Source organism: Myotis nattereri, assembly GCF_964212035.1.
Source record: "Myotis nattereri genome assembly, chromosome: 20".
Taxonomy (NCBI): domain Eukaryota; kingdom Metazoa; phylum Chordata; class Mammalia; order Chiroptera; family Vespertilionidae; genus Myotis; species Myotis nattereri.
The window spans coordinates 13,201,539-13,221,132 of NC_138096.1; the positions used below are offsets into that span (position 1 = coordinate 13,201,539).

General features: G+C 38.5%; 1 protein-coding gene across 1 annotated transcript in view; it reads left to right on the plus strand.

The window, feature by feature from the left end:
* Positions 1-19,594, plus strand: part of LOC308535580 (cation channel sperm-associated auxiliary subunit epsilon-like) — a gene marked incomplete at its 5' end in the record, with an annotated part of 85,217 nt that overhangs the window by 8,527 nt on the left and 57,096 nt on the right. The window contains 4 exons of the mRNA XM_081114522.1: positions 212-282; positions 9,097-9,121; positions 10,963-11,040; positions 13,839-13,945. Of these exons, the coding sequence (XP_080970648.1) occupies positions 212-282; positions 9,097-9,121; positions 10,963-11,040; positions 13,839-13,945 (281 nt within the window). The remainder of the gene's footprint in view (positions 1-211; positions 283-9,096; positions 9,122-10,962; positions 11,041-13,838; positions 13,946-19,594) is intronic.

Sequence of the window (19,594 nt, forward strand, 5' to 3'; positions counted from 1 at the left end):
ATCTAAATTTGTCGCCACCCATGATAGTAAATCCTCAATTACAGAGAGTAACTGAAGAATTGGACTTATTAGTTTTATTCTGAAATTTATTCATTATACTTCCTCTAATCTTACATAATTAACTTAGTTCCTCTGTGACTTTGATCCCTGTATTAAATTATTTTTTTAAGTTACCTTCATATGTCATAGTTGCTTTTGCAATTTCTTTTAGGATTTAGAAGAAGAACGCTATTTATTTGTGGGCAGTTCTAATACTTGCTTCATGTGGTATCATAGAGTTATGTAAGTAATGCAATATTGAATACAAAGGTTATTATACTTCCTAAGAGAATTAAGCTTTAAATCTTAATTAACAAAATTAACAAATGGGTTATGTACATTACAGTTTCCATCTAAGCTTTCTTTCACCAATGAAGATATTCTCAAATAGCCCTAGCTAGTTTGGCTCCGTGGATAGAGCGTTGGCCTGTGGACTGAAGGGACCCGGGTTCAATTCTGGTCAAGGGCGCGGCGCAGGCCCTGGTTGTGGGCTCCAACCCCAGAAGGGGGCATACAGGAGGAAGTCAATCAGTGATTCTCACTCATCATTGATGTTTCTATCTCTCTCTTCCTCTCCCTTCTTCTCTGAAATCAATAAAAAAATATATTTTTTAAAAAGAAATTCTCAAATATCCTGCCAAACTTATATTGAAAAACAAACAATAACAATCACAACCACTATTTGAACATACACTGCTTCTATTTTATGTAAATCACATCTCTCAGTTTGTCACAATAACCACACAAATGTAAGTATTATTATCTTTATTTTCTAAATGTGGAAATGTAAGCTTGGATAGATTAAGGAATTTGGACAGAAATACAAAGCCACTAAAAGATAGCATTGGGGTTTGACTCTGATTTTTCAGACTACAAGACTCTTTTATTTCTGTTATATACATTACTAGAGGCCTGGTGCAAGAAATCCGTGCAAGAGTAGGCCTTCCTTCCCCCAGCTGCCAGCACCAGCTTCCCTTTGGCACCTGGGCCCCAGGCTTTGCTCTGGCTGCCGACCTGGGCTTCCCTCCAGCCCTGGCTTCATCTGGAAGGATGTCCGGTATCACGTCTGGAAGGACATCTGGTTTAATTAGCATATTATGCTTTTATTACTGTAGATATTAAAAAGGACTCTGTCTTGGATAGCTCTTCTAACCCATTGTATCATGAAAGTGAATGAATATAACTAAGAAGGGAAAACTAGTACAAGAAAAAATAATTAGCCCTGCCGGTGTTTCTCAATGGTTGGTGCCTTGGCCAGTCAAGGAAGGGTCTTGGGTTCCATTCCCAGTCAAGGACACATGCCTTGGTTAGAGGTTCAATGCCAGCCCAGTTGCCCCATGCAGGAGGCAACCAATCAATGTGTCTATCTCACAATGATATTCTCTCTCTCTCTCTCTCTCTCTCTCTCTCTCTTTTTCTCTTTCTCCCTCCTTTTACTCTCCGCCTGCCCCCCACACGCCCTTCTACTCTTTCTAAAAATCAATAGAAAAAAATATTCTCAGGTAAGGATTAACAAAAATAAAAATAATAACTAACTGAACTATAAAATCATTCGATAAGCCCTAGCCTATTCATTACTGTTTGGAAAGTACCAATCTAACACACATACGTGAGCGTTTCTCTGAGATATAGACCTAAAAGTAGAATTGCCTAAAGTTAGGGTATGCACTTGTTCAACTTGACTAGGTAATGCGTAAGGGATTTTTGAAAAGGTTGCCAAATTTTATATCTACACCAGAAATGGACAAAAGTTCCAATTGTGCTATATCGTAATGAACGCTTAATATTTTCTGATTTTTTACTTTTTCCAAACTAGTAGGTGTGAAATTATGTCATTGTGCTTTTTATTTATACTTTCCTGATTACTGTTTAGCATGTTTTCATGTATTCATGAGGAATTTTCTTGTCTCTCTATTAAATGAGCCTTTTTTGAGTTGTTTTTATATTTCATAAAATAGTTTCATTATATTTTAATTACTAGGACATTATCATATATTTTTAAAGTATTTTATCCCACTTTATGCAGCTTTTCATTTTTTATGATCTCTATTGATAGCAGGGTCCCTGCTATGGTAGATTAATTAATAAACTCTTTCCTTTATGGGTTTATCCCTTTTTAGTCTAAGAAATCTTTTCCTACCTGCAAGTTCATAAAAATATTCTCCTATATATTTTCTAAAAGCTCAACACAGCCCTGGCTGATGTGGCTCCATTTGTTGGGCATTGTCCCGTGCACCAAAAGGTCACAGGTTCAATCCCGGTCAGGCACATACCCAGGTTTCAAGTTCAATCCCTGATTGGGGATGCATTCAGGAGACAACCAAGCAATGTTTCTCTCTCACATCAATATTTCTCTCTCTCTCTCCCTTCCTCTCTCTCTAAAATAAATAAAAATATTTTTTAAATAAAAGTAATAATAAGTAAAAGTTCAATACATTTTTGCCTTCCAGAATTAAGTCCTTAACCCACCTGGAAGTAGTTCTTGTACATGCTTCAAGACAGGGATCCAATTTTATTTTTCTGGATGAATAATTAATTTTTCATACCCATTTATTGAATAATATGTTTACCTATAATGCCTGCTCTGTCATAGGTCAGTTTTCCATTCTGCATGGATGTCTTTCCAGTCCAGCTGTCCTTGATAAGTGGTAGCTCCAGTATCCATCCCACTCCAACCCCAGCTCTTAAGCTTCTTCAGAAGTCTCTTAGCTATGTCTTGGGCCTCGTTTTTCTCCCTATACATTTTTAGAACTGATTTGTCAAATTCCACAGAAACCCTGGTAGGAATTTTTATAATTTCTCTAAATATTTTAATCAAATTGGAAAGTCTACTCAAGAATCTATACTAATAGAGCACCGGAGTTTGCTGCCTTGAACAACTACTTCAAAAGTGAAACTAAAAAACGGAACGGACATCACCCAGAACCACTGGAACGCTGGCTGAGTGGAAGTCCTACAACTAGGAGGAAAGAGAAACGCATACGGACACTCAGAGGAGGCGCAGTGCTGAAGTCAAATTCTGAGGTGCGGAGTGCGCGGAGCGGCCTGGCGGCGGAGGGCGCGGTTGGCGTTTTCAATTGGGAGGGAGTCCCAGACTCTGAGCTCCAGATCCGGGCGAGTCTTTAGGGACCCAGACTCAAACGGGAGAAGCGGGACTGCCTGGCTTCGGTCAGAGCGAGTGCAGCTTTCTCTCCGAGCTTTGCAGCGGGTGCTGGGACTCAGAGAGGCAGAGCCCCTGGGAACAGGACTGAGAGCCGCCATAACTGCTCTCTCAGGCCCACCCTGTTGATCCTGTGCGACCCGCCCCGCTCAAGCCCTGCACAGAGGCATTTGCCGGATAGCCTCAGAGGCATTTGCCAGATAGATTAGCACCTCCCTAGAGGACAGAAGTTCTCTCATTGCAGACACAGCTGATTCTCATAGCCACTTGGCCTGGAGGTCAAACCCTCCCTGGTATTAGCTACAGCAATCAAGGTTTAACTATAAGACTGTGCACAAAGACGACTAGGGGGTGCACCAAGGAAGCATAACAAAATGCGGAGACAAAGAAACAGGACAAAATTGTCAATGGAAGATATAGAGTTCAGAACCACACTTTTAAGGTCTCTCAAGAACTGTTTAGAAGCCGCCGATAAACTTAATGAGATCTACATGAAAACTAATGAGACCCTCGATCTTATATTGGGGAACCACCTAGAAATTAAGCATACATGGACTGAAGTAACGAATATTATACAGACTCCCGAGAGCAGACCAGAGGAGCGCAAGAATCAAGTCAATGATTTGAAATGCGAGGAAGCAAAAAACACCCAACCGGAAAAGCAAAATGAAAAAAGAATCCAAAAATGCGCGGATAGTGTAAGGAGCCTCTGGGACAGCTTCAAGCGTACCAACATCAGAATTATAGGGGTGCCAGAAGATGAGAGAGAGCAAGATATTGAAAACCTATTTGAAGAAATAATGACAGAAAACTTCCCCCACCTGGTGAAAGAAATGGACTTACAGGTCCAAGAAGCGCAGAGAACCCCAAACAAAAGGAATCCAAAGAGGACCACACCAAGACACATCATAATTAAAATGCCAAGAGCAAAAGATAAAGAGAGAGTCTTAAAAACAGCAAGAGAAAGAAACTCAGTTACCTACAAGGGAATACCCATACGACTGTCAGCTGATTTCTCAACAGAAACTTTGCAGGCCAGAGGGAGTGGCAAGAAATATTCAAAGTGATGAATACCAACAACCTAAAACCAAGACTACTTTATCCAGCAAAGCTATCATTCAGAATTGAAGGTCAGATAAAGTGCTTCACAGATAAGGAAAAGCTAAAGGAGTTCATCACCACCAAACCAGGATTATATGAAATGCTGAAAGGTATCCTTTAAGAAGAGGAAGAGGAAGAAAAAGGTAAAGATACAAATTATGAACAACAAATATGCATCTATCAACAAGTGAATCTAAGAATCAAGTGAATAAATAATCTGATGAACAGAATGAACTGGTGATTATACTAGAATCAGGGACATAGAAAGGGAATGGACTGACTATTCTTGGGGGGGAAAGGGGTGTGGGAGATTCGGGAAGAGACTGGACAAAAATCGTGCACCTATGGATGAGGACAGTGGGTGGGGAGTGAGGGCGGAGGGTGGGGCGGGAACTGGGAGGAGGGGAGTTATGGGGGGGGAAAAAGAGGAACAAATGTAATAATCTGAACAATAAAGATATAATTTAAAAAAAAGAATATACTAATAAAAGGGTAATATGCTAATTAGACCAGACATCCTTCCAGACTAGGCCTTGGGTCCCAGGTGCAGGGGCTGAGGCAGAGGTAGTTAGGGGCGATCAGGCGGGCAGGGGAGCAGTTAGGGGCGATCAGAGGTTCCAGGTGCCTGCTGCCATCTCAGGCAAAGCTGCCTGGGGTTCGAGGTGCCTGTGGCTGGCCTGAGCAAAGCCAGCCCAGTCCTGGATGCCTGTGGCCGGCCAGAAGGAGGAAACTCTGGGTCCTGTGTGCTGCGGCCGGCCAGATAGAGGGAAGCCCAGGTCCTGGGTTCCTGCAGCTGGCCTGAGGAGGGAATCCTGGGTCCCAGGTGCGGGGGCCACGACAGAGGCAGTTAGGGGTGATCAGGAAGGCAGACAAACAGTTAGGGGTGATCAGCCAGGCAGGCAGGTGAGTGATTAGGAGCCAGCGGTCCCAGATTGCGGGAGGGATGTCCGACTGCTGCTTTAGGCCGACCCCTACAGATCGGGCCTAAACTGGCAGTCGGACATCCCCCAAGGGATCCCAGATTGGAGAGGGTGCAGGCCGGGCTCAGGGACCCCACCCCTGTGCACAAATTTTGTGCACCAGGCCTCTAGTCTATCTAAAAGGCTAATATGCTAAGTGTCCGTCCCACCTTCTGACTGGTTGCTATGACGTGCACTGACCACCAAGGGGCAGACGCTCAGTGCAGGAGCTGCCATGACACACACAGAGAAACGGCACTGCACACTTGGTGCCCACAAAGCAACACTCAGCTTCCCCCAAGTGGGACACACGCCCCGCCACTACCCCAGAGCCACAGCCCACCAAATCGCAGCTAACTCTGACAAGACCCCATGGTGCAAAATGCAGCCCATAGCTCCACCCAACCCGGAAACGGTCGCTGTGGGTACCTGGTAATGACATCACATAGCAATGCCCGGTTTCCTCTCCCTAGCGATGACTACCCCCTTGCAGTTTCTTCAGCCCAGGAACACAGGTGGAAACACTTTACACTTTTTTTTTTTTTTAAATATATTTTATTGATTTTTCACAGAGAGGAAAGGAGAGAGATAGAGAGTCAGAAACATCGATGAGAGAGAAACATCGATCAGCTGCCTCCTGCACATCTCCGACTGGGGATATGCCCGCAACCCAGGTACATGCCCTTGACCGGGATCGAACCTGGGACCCTTCAGTCCACAGGCCGACGCTCTATCCACTGAGCCAAACCGGTTTTGGCAACACTTTACACTTTAACCAAATGTCTGTGAAGCATGTTCCCGTGCCTCATCTCATTTGATCCTCACAGAAGTCCTGGAGTAGGTAGATAGGAGACTCGGTGGAATCCTATTTTCTTTTCATTAGCCGGAAAATGGAGATTTAGAAAGCTTAGAAACTTGACCCTACTGAAAAGAAGTAAGAAATGGTGGACCTTGAAAATAACTTCAGGTTTTCTGACTGCGCAGAATATAGTCAAACACTGCTGCAGTTAAATATTTTACCCTTTGTTCTCCCTGCGTGATCTACAATAATAATCTGCTTCATGTTGATAGTTACTGCTGTGTTGCTGACAATTACCTCAACGAGAAGTTGGGGTGCCTCACTGGGCGGGAAAAAGTTTAGCTAAATCAGAAAGCAGGTCTAACTAGGCAAGTTTATTCTATATTTATAAAAGGCTAAGTTGACTCACACATGTGCGATTCATTTAAAGCTCTCGTTGGCATCAGTCGCACGCGTGTGTTTCCATCTGTCATTGTCAATTGTGAATTTGGTTGACACTTATAGAGTAAAGGACAAATAGCAATATTAAAATATTTCTTCTAATCAATTTCCTTTCAATTTGCACGAATTCATGCACCGGGCCGCTAGTAATATATAACCCTCCATGTATTTAGATTCTTTTACATGTCTACCAATAAAGTTTCATAATTTTTTCATATGGATGCCTGGACATATTTTAAAAAATGTATTTTTTTGTTGTTGTTGTTGATTTCAGAGAGGAAGGGGGAGGGAGAGAGAGATAGAAACGTAATGATGAGAGAGAGTCATTGATCTCCTGCCACCTCCACACCTCCTACTGGGGACCAAGCACACAACCTGGGCATGTGTCCTTGACAGAAATCGAATCTGGGACCCTTCAGTCCACAGGCCGATGCTCTATCCTCCGAGCCAAACTTGCTAGGGGTGGACATTTTTATTAGACTTATTTCTTGATACTTTTGTATTTTTATTGCTATTTTAGTGAAGTTTTTAAAATTGCATTTTCTAACCAGAACTTCCTGTTGTATATAATGCAGTTTACTTTTGAATGTTGATTTTTATATCCAGCAACCTTATAACATTCTTATATTAATTCTAATAATTTACTTATATATTAGCTTGGAATTTTTATATATCATATAGCCTAAAAATATATTTTCCCAACAAGTATGTCTTTTATTCCTTTTATTCTATACTGCATGATTGACATACAGTGTATCTAGAAGGATTATATAGCAGGCCTCCTTGTTTTATTTCTGATGTTAAAGGGAGGCTGTCATCATTTCATTATTTTGTATAATATTTGTTACAGGTTACAAGTTAAGGAAATTTCCTTTTATTCCAGTTAGCGGTGAATTTTTCTTATGAATTGGCGTTGAAATTTATTTAAAGTTTTTTTTGTTTCCACTTAAAAGTTAATATGGCTTTTCTCCTTTACTATGTTTATTGGGGGAATAATAGTCACTAATATTTCTATTTTAAAATATATTTTATTGATTTTTTACAGAGAGTAAGGGAGAGGGATAGAGCGTTAGAAACATTGATGAGAGAGAAACATCTATCAGCTGCCTCCTGCACACTCCCTACTGGGGATGTGCCCGCAACCAAGGTACATGCCCTTGACCGGAATTGAACCTGGGACCCTTGAGTCTGCAGGCTGACGCTCTATCCACTGAGCCAAACCAGTTAGGGCTTCTATTTTAAACTGACCCTGTATTTCTAGAATAATCCAATTTAGTATTGATGAATTCTCTTTCATATATATTGACAGATTTTGTTTGCTAATATTTTTTAATATGTTTAAAGACAGGGTTTCATGTAGAAAACATCAAGATGGTAATAGAAGATTCTATACTCATGTTTGCTAATATTTTGTTTAGTGTTGTGTGTGTGTGTGTGTGAATATTCAGGAGTGGGGTTGAGGGTTGGCCTGTGATTTTTCTCCCCTCATACCATCCTTTTCTACTTTTGGTACCAAGACTATGCTGGACTCATCACTTAAGTTATTAGTCATTTTTTTTTTCTTTCCTCTAAGAGATTTTGTGTAAGATAGGAAATGTTTATTCCCTGAGTATTTGATGGAAACTTGCATAGAAATCCACTTGAATCTGGATTCTTTTTGTGGTGAGAGGATGTGGAAGATTTCCTAATTTAATGGCTAGTTTGCTAGTTTGGAATTTTTATTCTTGTAAAGTCCATTTTCACCAGTAGTATTTTTCTGGAAATTTACTGTGTCTTCAGTTAGCAATTCTAGTATAAATTTCAATGTCATAAAGTTGTCTATAATGTCCTCTTATTTTTGTTTAACCTCTGAGATCGGTGCAGTGATTCATGTCTTACCTTTGTAACATTTTTATTTGTGTCTCCCTTCTGTTTCCTTGTTCTTCCTAGGGGTATTGCTATCTCATTAGCCTTTTCAGAGAACCATCCTTTGGTTCTGTTGAGCTTTTCTGTTGCTGCAGATGTGAAGTGATGATGTCAGATTTTAAAAAAAGATTAGTCATGCATCTTGGCTATGGGAATGTGCACTGTTGTTAAGGAAGCATGCAGATTCAGGCCCCTCAGCCTCTGTGAAGACACATGAGAGTCATAATTATATTTTATTTTAGACATATGTAGCTTTTTTGGGGGTGGGGGAAGAGAAACTTTGATTTGTTATACCACTTATGCATTTATTGGTTGATTTTTTTTTTTGCTTTACATTGTTGACACTATTAAAGATTTCCCCATTTCCCTCCCTTTTGCCTACCTCCACCCAGCTCCCACCCTTCCCTCTGGCCATCACACACTATTGTCTGTGTCTATGGGTTGTTTCTGGGATGTGCCCTTGACCAGAAATCAAAGCCACAACTTTGGCGTATCGGGATGACACTCTAACCCACTGAGCTACTCAGCCAGAGCCAGATGTGGCTTTTATTACATTTAGCTCGTAATAATTTATCTCTATTGGGATATAAAGAGAATACTCTAAGATTTAGTTATGTATATTGAAAGTAAAGTATTCAAACTAATATTTAGCATGCTGTTTACTAACATATGATTCCTCTTTTTCCCAACAGTCCTTTCCATCAGAATTTAACCCATGTAAGTTTTCTTTTTTAAATTTTATACATCCTTCATATGTCACTACTATACTCTTTCTCTCTTATCTTCCATAATTACCAAAAGAGGAATTTTCCAAACTAATTTTTCAACAAAATGTGCGTAGAGCATTGTACTAGGGATGGTTTGAGGATCCTTAGGGCGCAGGCCTTCTCAGGAGGTCTACCCTTTTCCAACTTCATATCTGCATGAGGACAGATTCTCCCAATATGCTTTCACCAGAACAACACATAAGCAGCTTGATGGAGGAACATAGAGGAAAATCCAGCTATTCTATGAAGCAAGATATTAAAAAGATTTTGTAATGTAAAACAACCATTCTTCTTACTGTTTTTTTTTGTTTGGAAAATAGTTATTTTTTTCATAAAAACATGTTGGTTATGTTAACATGTAAATATGTTTATCTTAATTTTAAAACAAATTAATAAATATTTTTAATTTGTTATACATATTGATAAACGTAACCCACATAAGACAAAAGCTTTATGGAATGCTCAAAAATTTTTAAGACAATAAATGTCTAGAGTTCAAAGTTCTTTAACATATGGAGGAGAGGATGATTATATATGATAGATACGGTCAAAATTTTTAAAATTGAAATCAGGTGATAATATTTGGAAGGTAAAGCACTATATTTTAATTTTCTAAAAGCAGTGATTTACTAGAAAAAGATGCAGTAAAAATAATAATAATAAATAAGCTTCCTATATTGCATCCAGATGGTTGAATGTGTCTGTTTATACTCCTGTCCGAAATCCAATTCACATCATGCAATGTTTTATTATGGTTATAACTCTTGCATGAAAAAGCAAGAGAGAGTATTATTTGTGAATAAGGAATTTATAGAAAACAGAGAGAAACTCCTACAAGTAGAATACATATTACACGCCCAAATAATGCAGAATAACCTCCACCTCACTCAAAAAACACAGAAATGCCTTTTAGAAAATATTATGTCTGTCCCAGCCAGTGTAGCTCAGTGGTTGACCATAAACCCATGAACCAGGAGAACATGGTTCGATTCCCCAGTAAGGGGGCATGCAGAAGGCAGCCAATCAATGATTCTCTCTCATCATTGATGTTTCTCTCCCTTTTCCTTCCTCTTTCTGAAATCAATAAAACATTTTTTTAAAAAGAAAATATGTTTACATAATGCTAGTACTGCCTTTTACATTATACAGGTACGTGTGTGTGTATAGAATTTAAAAACAAGTAAAGGAGTTTTCTATTGGTCAGAAATAATTAAAGAATTAAAAGCCAAAGATATAAGCTAGAATTCTTAGCTAAGGATATTAGACACAATATAATCCCTAGTAGACTGGGGTGATGTTTCTGCAGCTGGAAAGTGAAGATTCCAACCCATGGGAGAGGGAGGAGCTGAAACCATTCTCCCCACATGGTGCTAAATTTATAAACAAGAAAGGAAAGAATTAGACCTACAGCTAGTGAGGTGGCCATGGTGTATCGAGTGGCAAAAGCAAGCTACAAATAACCTGTGTAGTGGGACTTCATCTTTGTAAAATGTGTGTGAGTGTGTGGGGTGGGGCACTGTGTCTATTTGTGAGTTCAGAGAAAGATAGATAAGCATTCCTATGAAGTTTTAAAATTACCTCAGGTGTTTAGAGGAATATTATTAACTCTTCCTTCGTATGTCTTTGAGTTGTTTCACTTACTTAAAAACAACACATAATGCTTTGAGTTTTTAAAAAATATGAGATAACCAAAGTTTTTAAAATATATAAACATTTTTATGGTTATGTTTTGCTACAACTAAAAATGCAATTTGTCCAAAATTAAAGAAATGCAAACATTTTGTTTTGTAGGTTATCAAGATATGGATATACGATCCAGAAAATGCTGACCCAAATGAGTTGCTATGGAATGCAGTTGTGCCATCACTAGTAGGTGGAAACATTATCCTAGATAAAATAATATGCTACATTTCTTTTTTAAGGGCTGTGAATAATTTATTTTAAGTGGCCCAGAACTAACTAAATACATTTTAATTATCCACTAAGTTGAGTTTATGCTCTATCTCTATAATTATCAATTTTCCTTTAGAATTCTTTTCTGAGCATTTTTTTGCAATTTCTGTGCACATCATTATTCATGAAGAAGCTGTTCTTTAAAGTGCTTTATAGGTGTTCACTGAGCATCTATCTTGAAGTCATCTTTCAAAAACCTGTTCAGTTTCTTATTGAGTCAGAGATGGGTTGAGGTTCAAAATGCGTTAAAAATTGGTGATTATTTACAGTTCAGTCAGAGATGTTTATGGAAGAGAAAGAAGAATGAAGAGTCAGGGATAGTTAGGACTTGGGTGTCTCTTAGGCACATTACACATTGGCTGATGAAAACCCAAACAGACAATTTACATTTTGCCAGAATTATTTTGTGGATGATTTATCAAAATTGTAGCATTAAAACAATTCCCTCAAACTACTCATGTGAAAACATCCTGATTTGATCATGGCAGGCATCTTGGAGGCAGATACCTGACTTGAAACCTACAGTGTGGGTAGAGAAGAAAGGATATGAGCAGTTGCATAAGCGGAGACACAAAGGCAGATATTTATGTTACAACTAGAAAAATACTTTAGAAAATAATAATGCAAAAGTTTACACTAGCATAGTGAAATTTATTCTCTTATACATTACTGATAATGAAGTAAATTGTCATAGTCCTTTTAGAAATCATTTTGATAATCTGTAGTATTCATAATTTTTTACCTAGTAATCACACTTCCAAGAATCTAATCAAAAGAGAAATAGTCCTGCCTGGCTGGCATGGCTCAGTGGTTGAGCGTTTACCTATGAACCAGGAGGTCAGGTCACATGCCTGGGTTTCGGGATCGAGGTTTCAGGATCGATCCCCAGTAGGGGGCATTCAGGAGGCAGCCAATCAATGATTCTCTCGCATCATTGATGATTCATTCTCTCTCTCTCCCTCTCTCTCTCCCCCCTCCACCTCCTCCTCCTCCTTCTCTTTCTCCTCCTCTTCCACCTCTCGCTTCCTCTCTGAAAAAAAAAATATATATATAGATAGATAGATAGATAGATATAGATATAGATATAGATATACATCCAAAGAGAAATAGTCTTAACTATGGAAAAGATTGTATATCTAATGGTGTTCATGGCAATAATATTAGCAATAATGAAAAAATAAAACTACCTAAATGTCCAATAGGGGATTGTTAAGTCAATGATAATAATTCACTCAGTGGAATATCATGCTATCATTTATATAGACTTCTGTTTATATAACATGAATATATACCAGTAGCCTACATTTGATAAATCCTAAGAAAATATACTCCATGTGTTTTTATATTTTTGGTAATTTCTATGTGGTAATTTTTCTATATTTATAAAATTACCTTTAATGACCATGAACCACCCTTTTAATGAAAAATGTTTTTAAGTTTGTGGACATGATTGTCCTAACTTTTTCTTGGCCTGTCCCTTTTTCTATCATCTTGTTGTGTGTGTTGCTTATAATATTTTATTTCCATCTAATCCAAGCTACATTAAGAATGTTTCATTTACTCTTTGCCTTTCCCGTTATATGAAAGATAGTTACGTTTAAAATTCTGAATAGTGAATACGATTTTCAGAAACAAAAGAAAACTATATATTATTCTTTATTTCCCAGGCAAACCTATATTTCTCTATCAAAATCATTAAATGTGTGTTCCTCAAGGAGGCCTTCCATGACCACCATACTTACTCTTCAAAAATAGGTTGAATCCTCCTATTGGGTGACCCTGTAGTCCAGTGGTTCTCAACCTTCTGTCCCTTTAAATACAGTTCCTCATGTTGTGACCCAACCATAAAATTATTTTCATTGTTACTTCATAACTGTAATGTTGCTACTGTTATGAATCGTCATGTAAATATCTGGTATGCAGGATGGTCTTAGGTGACCCCTGTGAAAGGGTCCTTCGACCGCTAAAGCGGTCTCAACCCACAGGTTGAGAACCGCTGCATAGTCCCAATGACGACACCCTTACTGACGCTCATCATGGCAACCTCAAAGGCTCCTTTGTAGGTGGTTAACATATTTCTAGAAAATCAAACAGGAGCATTATTGGAGGATTAGGGAAGAAGGGAGCTACGGAATTCTAGACTCACCCTCATCTGATTTTTTAGTTCTAGGGATTCCCCTAATAAAACTATTGTCTCTATTCTAAAAATGCTTTATTAGGGATAATTCCAGTCAATTCAACTGCTCCTTAAATCTCTGAGAAAAAGAGGGAGTATGTCATATCTGTCTATTACGAAGAGAATTTTTGTTAAACTCTCCAGATATCATTTGAAACCTGCCTTGAAAGAGTATGTTGCTTTGGAGGTGACTCATGTAGAAATAATTCTAAGAGATTAGTTTTAGAAGCTCCATTATGTATTCCATTGATAGTAAAATTAAGGGTATTTATTTAGGGGTCCTCATAGTCTCAATTCATTCAGTATTCTGATTGTGCATGGTATATTCAACATATTGGAAATTGTATTCTGATTTCATTATAATTCATAAAATTCTAATGAGGAAGGGGGCCAGATGGTAGAAAAAAAGAAACCGGCACATTGAAAATGAGGTAAATTTATAAAGTGTCTTAACTGAAATAATCGATGCAATATAACATGATGTAATTTCCAAGTAAATTTGTCTGTGAAAAGAGTAAAAATAATTTTTTTTTTCCAGAATTCCTTTGTACTTACAAAGCTTTTTGCCACTTTGGGACAGAAGCCAACCATACATACATTTCTGAAGAAAGAAATATATTATGCAGATGAAAAACTGGAGGATGGGTATTTAATTTTTAAAATTTCAAATATAAAATTCATCTGTATAATTCAGTAAAATAAGTATCAGAGACTTAAAGCAAAAGGGATTTTATTTTATTTATTTAATTTTTTGACTGTTCATCAGATTATTTATTCACTTGATTTTTAGATTCACTTGTTGATAGATGTGTATTTGTTGTTCATAATTTGTATCTTTACCTTTTTCTTCTTCTTCCTCTTCTTAAAGGATGCCTTTCAGCATTTCATATAATACTGGTTTGGTGGTGATGAACTCCTTTAGCTTTTTTTATCTGTGAAGCTCTTTATCTGACCTTCACTTCTGAATGATAGCTTTGCTGGATAAAGTAGTCTTGGTTTTAGGTTGTTGGTATTCATCACTTTGAATATTTCTTGCCACTCCCTTCTGGCCTGCAAAGTTTCTGTTGAGAAATCAGCTGACAGTGGTATGGGTACTCCCTTATATGTAACTGATTTTCTTTCTCTTGCTGCTTTTAGGATTCTCTCTTTGTCTTTTGCTCTTGGCATTTTAATTATGATGTGTCTTGGTGTGGTCCTCTTTTGATTCCTTTTGTTTGGGGTTCTCTGTGCTTCCTGGACTTGTAAGTCTATTTCTTTCACCAGGTAGGGGAAGTTTTCTGTCATTATTTCTTCAAATAGGTTTTCAATCTCTTGTCCTCTCTCATCTTCTGGCACCCCTATAATTCTGATGTTGGTATGCTTGAAGCTGTCCCAGAGGCTCCTTATACTATCTTTGTATTTTTGGATTCGTTTTTCATTTTGCTTTTCCGGTTGGGTGTTTTATGCTTCTTCGTATTTCAAATCTTTGATTTGATTCTTGCGACCCTTTGGTCTGCTGTTGGGAGTCTGTATAATATTCTTTATTTCAGTCAGTGTATGCTTAATTTCTAGTTGGTTCTTCATCACAACATCAAGGGTCTCATTAGATTTCTTGAGGACCTCACTACATTTATCGGCGGTCTCACCAGTCTTCTTGAAGATCTCACTACATTTATCGGCAGTCTCACCAGTCTTCTTGAAGATCTCACTACATTTATCGGCGGCCTCACCAGTCTTTTCGAGGGCCTTATTAAATTTATCGGCGGCTTCTAGACAGTTCTTTAAAGACCTTAAAAGTGTGGATTTGAACTCTATATCCAACAGTTTGCTTTCCTCCAATTCTGTTGTTTGTGTCCTGTTTCTTTGTCTTGGCATTTTTTATGCTTCGCTGTGTCGGTAGAGTGCCTTTCTTTGCTAAGTGTCCCAGTTACCTGAGGTAGACACTCTTGGTGCACCCCCTTGTGGGCTTTCGGCACAGTCTTGTTGTAGTTAAGCCTTGATTGTTGTAGTTATCACTGTGAGGAATTGACCTCCAGGCCAATTGGCTGTGAGAATCAGCTGTGTCTGCAGTGGGAGAACTTCTGTGCTGGAGACACCCCTCTGGGGCTAGACTTGCTTTGATGGGACTTTGGTGCTCACTGAGTCTGCCCCCTGAGAGTGTCTTTTATGGTTCCATGGAGCTGCAAACTGGATGGTCCCACTCTGACCTCTGCGCTTCCTGGCTCCTGGATCTCTAGTGAGGTGCTAATCTAGCCTTTGCCTGAGGCTATCCAGCAAAAGTCTCCCTGCAGGGCTTGGGCGGGGTGGGTCCCACGGGATCAACTGGGTGGGGTTAGCAATTATGGCTGCTCTCAGTCTTGCCCTCAGAGGCTCTGCTTCTCAGTGTCCCAGTAACCGCTGCAAGCCCCTCGGAGAGAAAGCTGCCCTAGGGTTTTGAGCGATGCCAGACAGTCCCACTTCTCCCGTACGAGTCTGGGCCCCTAGAGACTCGCCCGGAACTGGAGCTCAGAGCCTGAGACTCCCTCCTGATTGAAAACGACAACCGTGCCCTCAGCCGCCAGCCAGCCTGCTCTGCATGCACTCCGCACCTTAGTATTTTACTTCAGCACTGCACCTCCTCTGAGTCTCGGTATGTTTTTCTCTTTCCTCCTAGTTGTAGAACTTCCACTCAGCCGGCCTTCCTGTGGTTCTGGATGATGTCCGTTCCGTCTTTTAGTTGTATTTTTGAATTGGTTGTTCAAGGTTTCAAACTCCGGTGTTTACCTATGTCGCCATCTTGGTTTTAAAATCCAAAAGGGATTTTAAAACCCAGGTAAAATTTCATGGAATATCTGATGTGTAACTTCCAAGTAGATTATTTTATGATACAAAAAATAAAAATAAAAAAGTGATAATGAGAACTAGTTACCAACTCAGAAAATGCCAGTCACACTCCCGGATTCTTTTCTCACAATTTGTATTAGGAGCTAAACCTTCAGGATGGTGGCACATCCTGGCAATACCTTAAAATGTTTCTTACCGATGTCACAATTGTGCCACCACATACACGTTACTGCGCATCACAAATTCCACTTGAGAAGTAAAATCTGTTACTGTTAAGTTGGCAAGTTATCATGAGCCTTTCTTAATCTGTTGTACCACCGAGGCACAGGTCAAGGAGCTTATAACTAAAAAATACAATATGTACTTCTAATATGATGTTGAATAGGTGTAGTAAGAAGAGACATTTTCCTCTGCCCCTGTTATTAGGAGGAGAAGATATAGTTCCTCATCATTATGTTCTTGGTATTTTTTTTGTAGATGCTTCTTAATCAAGTTGAGGAAGTTCCCCTCTGTTGCTAGTTTCCTGAGAGTTTTTATCCTGAATGAGTGGTGGATTTTGTCAAATGCTTTTTATGCCATTTATTGATATGATTATATGCTTATTCTTCCTTAACCTTGAGGTGATGGATTACATTAGTTGATTTTTAAATGTTGAACCATATGTAGATAACTGGAATAAGTCCCATTTGGTCAACGTACATAATTATTTTTACGCATTGTTGGATTCACAATGTCTGTAGCTTTATTGGTAATGTGTTTACCTGATTGTGGTATTAGGGTAATATTGGCCTCATAAAATGAGTTGGGAAATATTCCCTCTGCTTCTATTTTCTAGAAGAGATTGTAGAGAATTGGCATAACTTGTTCCTTAAATATTAGAATTTACCAGTGAACCCATCTGGGCCTGCTGCTTTTTGTTTTGGAAGGTTATTAATTATTTATCAATTTTCTTTAACAGATATATCCCTATTCACATGAACTATTTCTCCTTATATGATTTTGATAGATTGTCTTTCAATTGGTCCATTTCCTCTAAGTTATCAAATTTATGGGCATAGAACTGTTAATAGTATTATTTTCTTATCCTTTAATGCCCATGAAATCAATAATGATGGCCTCACTTTCATCTGTGATCTTAGTTTATTATGTCCTTTGTCTTTTTTTCTTAGCCCAACTGGAAAGTTTATCAATTTTATTGAACTTTACAAAGAACCAGCTTTTCTTATTGATTTTCTCCATTGTTTTTGTTTTCCATTTATTGATTTGTGTTCTAATTTTTATTACTTTTCTTCTTCTACCTTTAGGTTTATAATGCTTTTCTTTCTCTAGCTCCCTAAGATGAAAACTTAGATTATTTATTTTAGATTTTTTTCTTTTCTAATACATGCATTTGATGCTATAAATTTCCCTCTAAACACTGCTTTCACTTCATTCCCCAAATTTTGGTAAGTTGTATTTTCATTTAGTTTGAACTACTTAAAATTTCACTTGAGATTTCTTTCTTAACTGTGTGTTATTTTAAAGTGTACTGTTTAATCTCCAAATGCTCAGGGATTATTTTAGCTATATTTCTGTTATTGACTTCTAGTTTAACTGTATTGTGTTTTGAGAGCTGACTTTGTACAATTTCTATTTTTTAAATATGTTTTTATTGACTTTTAGAGAGAGAGGAAGGGAGAGGGAGAGGGAGATAGAAGTATCGATGAGTGAGAAAAACATCGACTGGCTGCCTCCTGCATGCCCCATACTGGGGAATAAGCCAGCAACCCGGGCATGTGCCCTGACTAGGAATTGAACCAATGACCTCTTGGTGCATGGGACCATGCTCAGTCCACTGAGCCACACCAGCTGGCTGACTTCTATTTTGTAAAATTTCTTAAGGTATGTTTTATGACCCAGGATATGGTCTATCTTGGTGAATGTCATATGTGGGCTTGAGGAGAATGTATATTTTGCTGTTGTTGGATGAAGTAGTCTTTAAACCAATTAGATCAGTTGGTTGGTGGTGTTTTTCCTTCAACTATGTCCTTACTGATTTTCTGCCTTCTAGATCTGTCCATCACTGACAGAGGGATTTGGAAGTCGCTATACTAGTGGATTTTTCTTGCATTCTCTATGATTTAGTAAGACATACATCTGGCAAAACTAGTTTTTAAAAGCACAGGAATGGGGACACAAATGGAAATACAAAATAGGCCTGTAGCAGGTAGAGAAGGGGGAGGGAGGGACATACATTAACTTTCCAAGGTATTGGAATGTTCTGAATCTGGATCTGGGTGACTACTACACAGGTAGGTGTTCACCTTAGTATGAGATTATTATAGCCAGCGGACAATGTAACAGAATGGTACTGGTGATTTTTTTGTAATTGTACTTGAAACAGATATTAGAGTCAGAGGTGTGGTTTGTAAAAATCAGAGTTGCACTGATTTTCATGGTGGCGTGGCTTAGGACATAGAGGCTTGATGACAACCCTACAATTACTCCAACATGGGGTCCTCTTGACCTGGCAGAACCTCATTCTGAGTGGTCAGAATGCCATCACCACCAACCCAAGTGTGTGTTCATTGAGGAAATAGGAAACTAAAGAAGCATTTACTGACCATCTGCAGCCTGATGTGTCCGGGTGGGCCTGCTGAGAAACGCTCCTCAGAACTCTCCTTGACTTCTAAGATATATGTACAAGTGCTTGTTTTCACAAATTCCTCGTGTGTCCACTTCAAAAGATAAGACCCAGGCCTGTCAAATTTTAGGATACCAAGAAAAGAAGGGAAGCCCCTAAAAAACGTATGGAAAGGCAAGCCATTTAAGTAACAAGGATCAAGGTGTCATTCTCATTAGTAACCTTAAATACAAACAGACTGGAGAAAAGGCCGTCCAAGCTCTGAAGTCTCTGCCCAGACAAACTATCAAACAAATGTGTTAAAGATATTTTTGGATTTCAGGATCTCAAAAACTTTATTTTCAGGTGCACTTTGACAAAGAGTACTTACTTAAGAATATGTGTTAACAAAACAAGATCAAAGTATTTGACCCAGTAAATGGTGCTTCGACCCAGAGAGAAATGAAGGGAAATCCCAGCAAACAAGTGCTAGATTACCTCTGCATTCACCACATGGAAACCATTATGAAGGGCCATTTCAGCTACCTATTGGAAAAGTTAGAACACTAAACAAATTTTCAAAATAAAATGTTAACTCTAGGGAAAATATTGTAAATATATATTTATCAAAGAAAACAATTAGCATAATAACTGGCTCCGTAGTAAACAATATATACATATTAGTAACAATACAAACACTATAGATTTAGCTAAACATTGTGACATTTGCAAGAAAAGATGATGCATTAGTAGGTATACACTATAAGAGATACTGTTTCATCTGTCATATAAGAAACCAATATGTAAAAATCATATTAAGAAGCAGTATAAGGATATTTATTTGAGAATATGAAGGAGCATTAAGAGTCAAGATTGTTCTCCTTCACCCA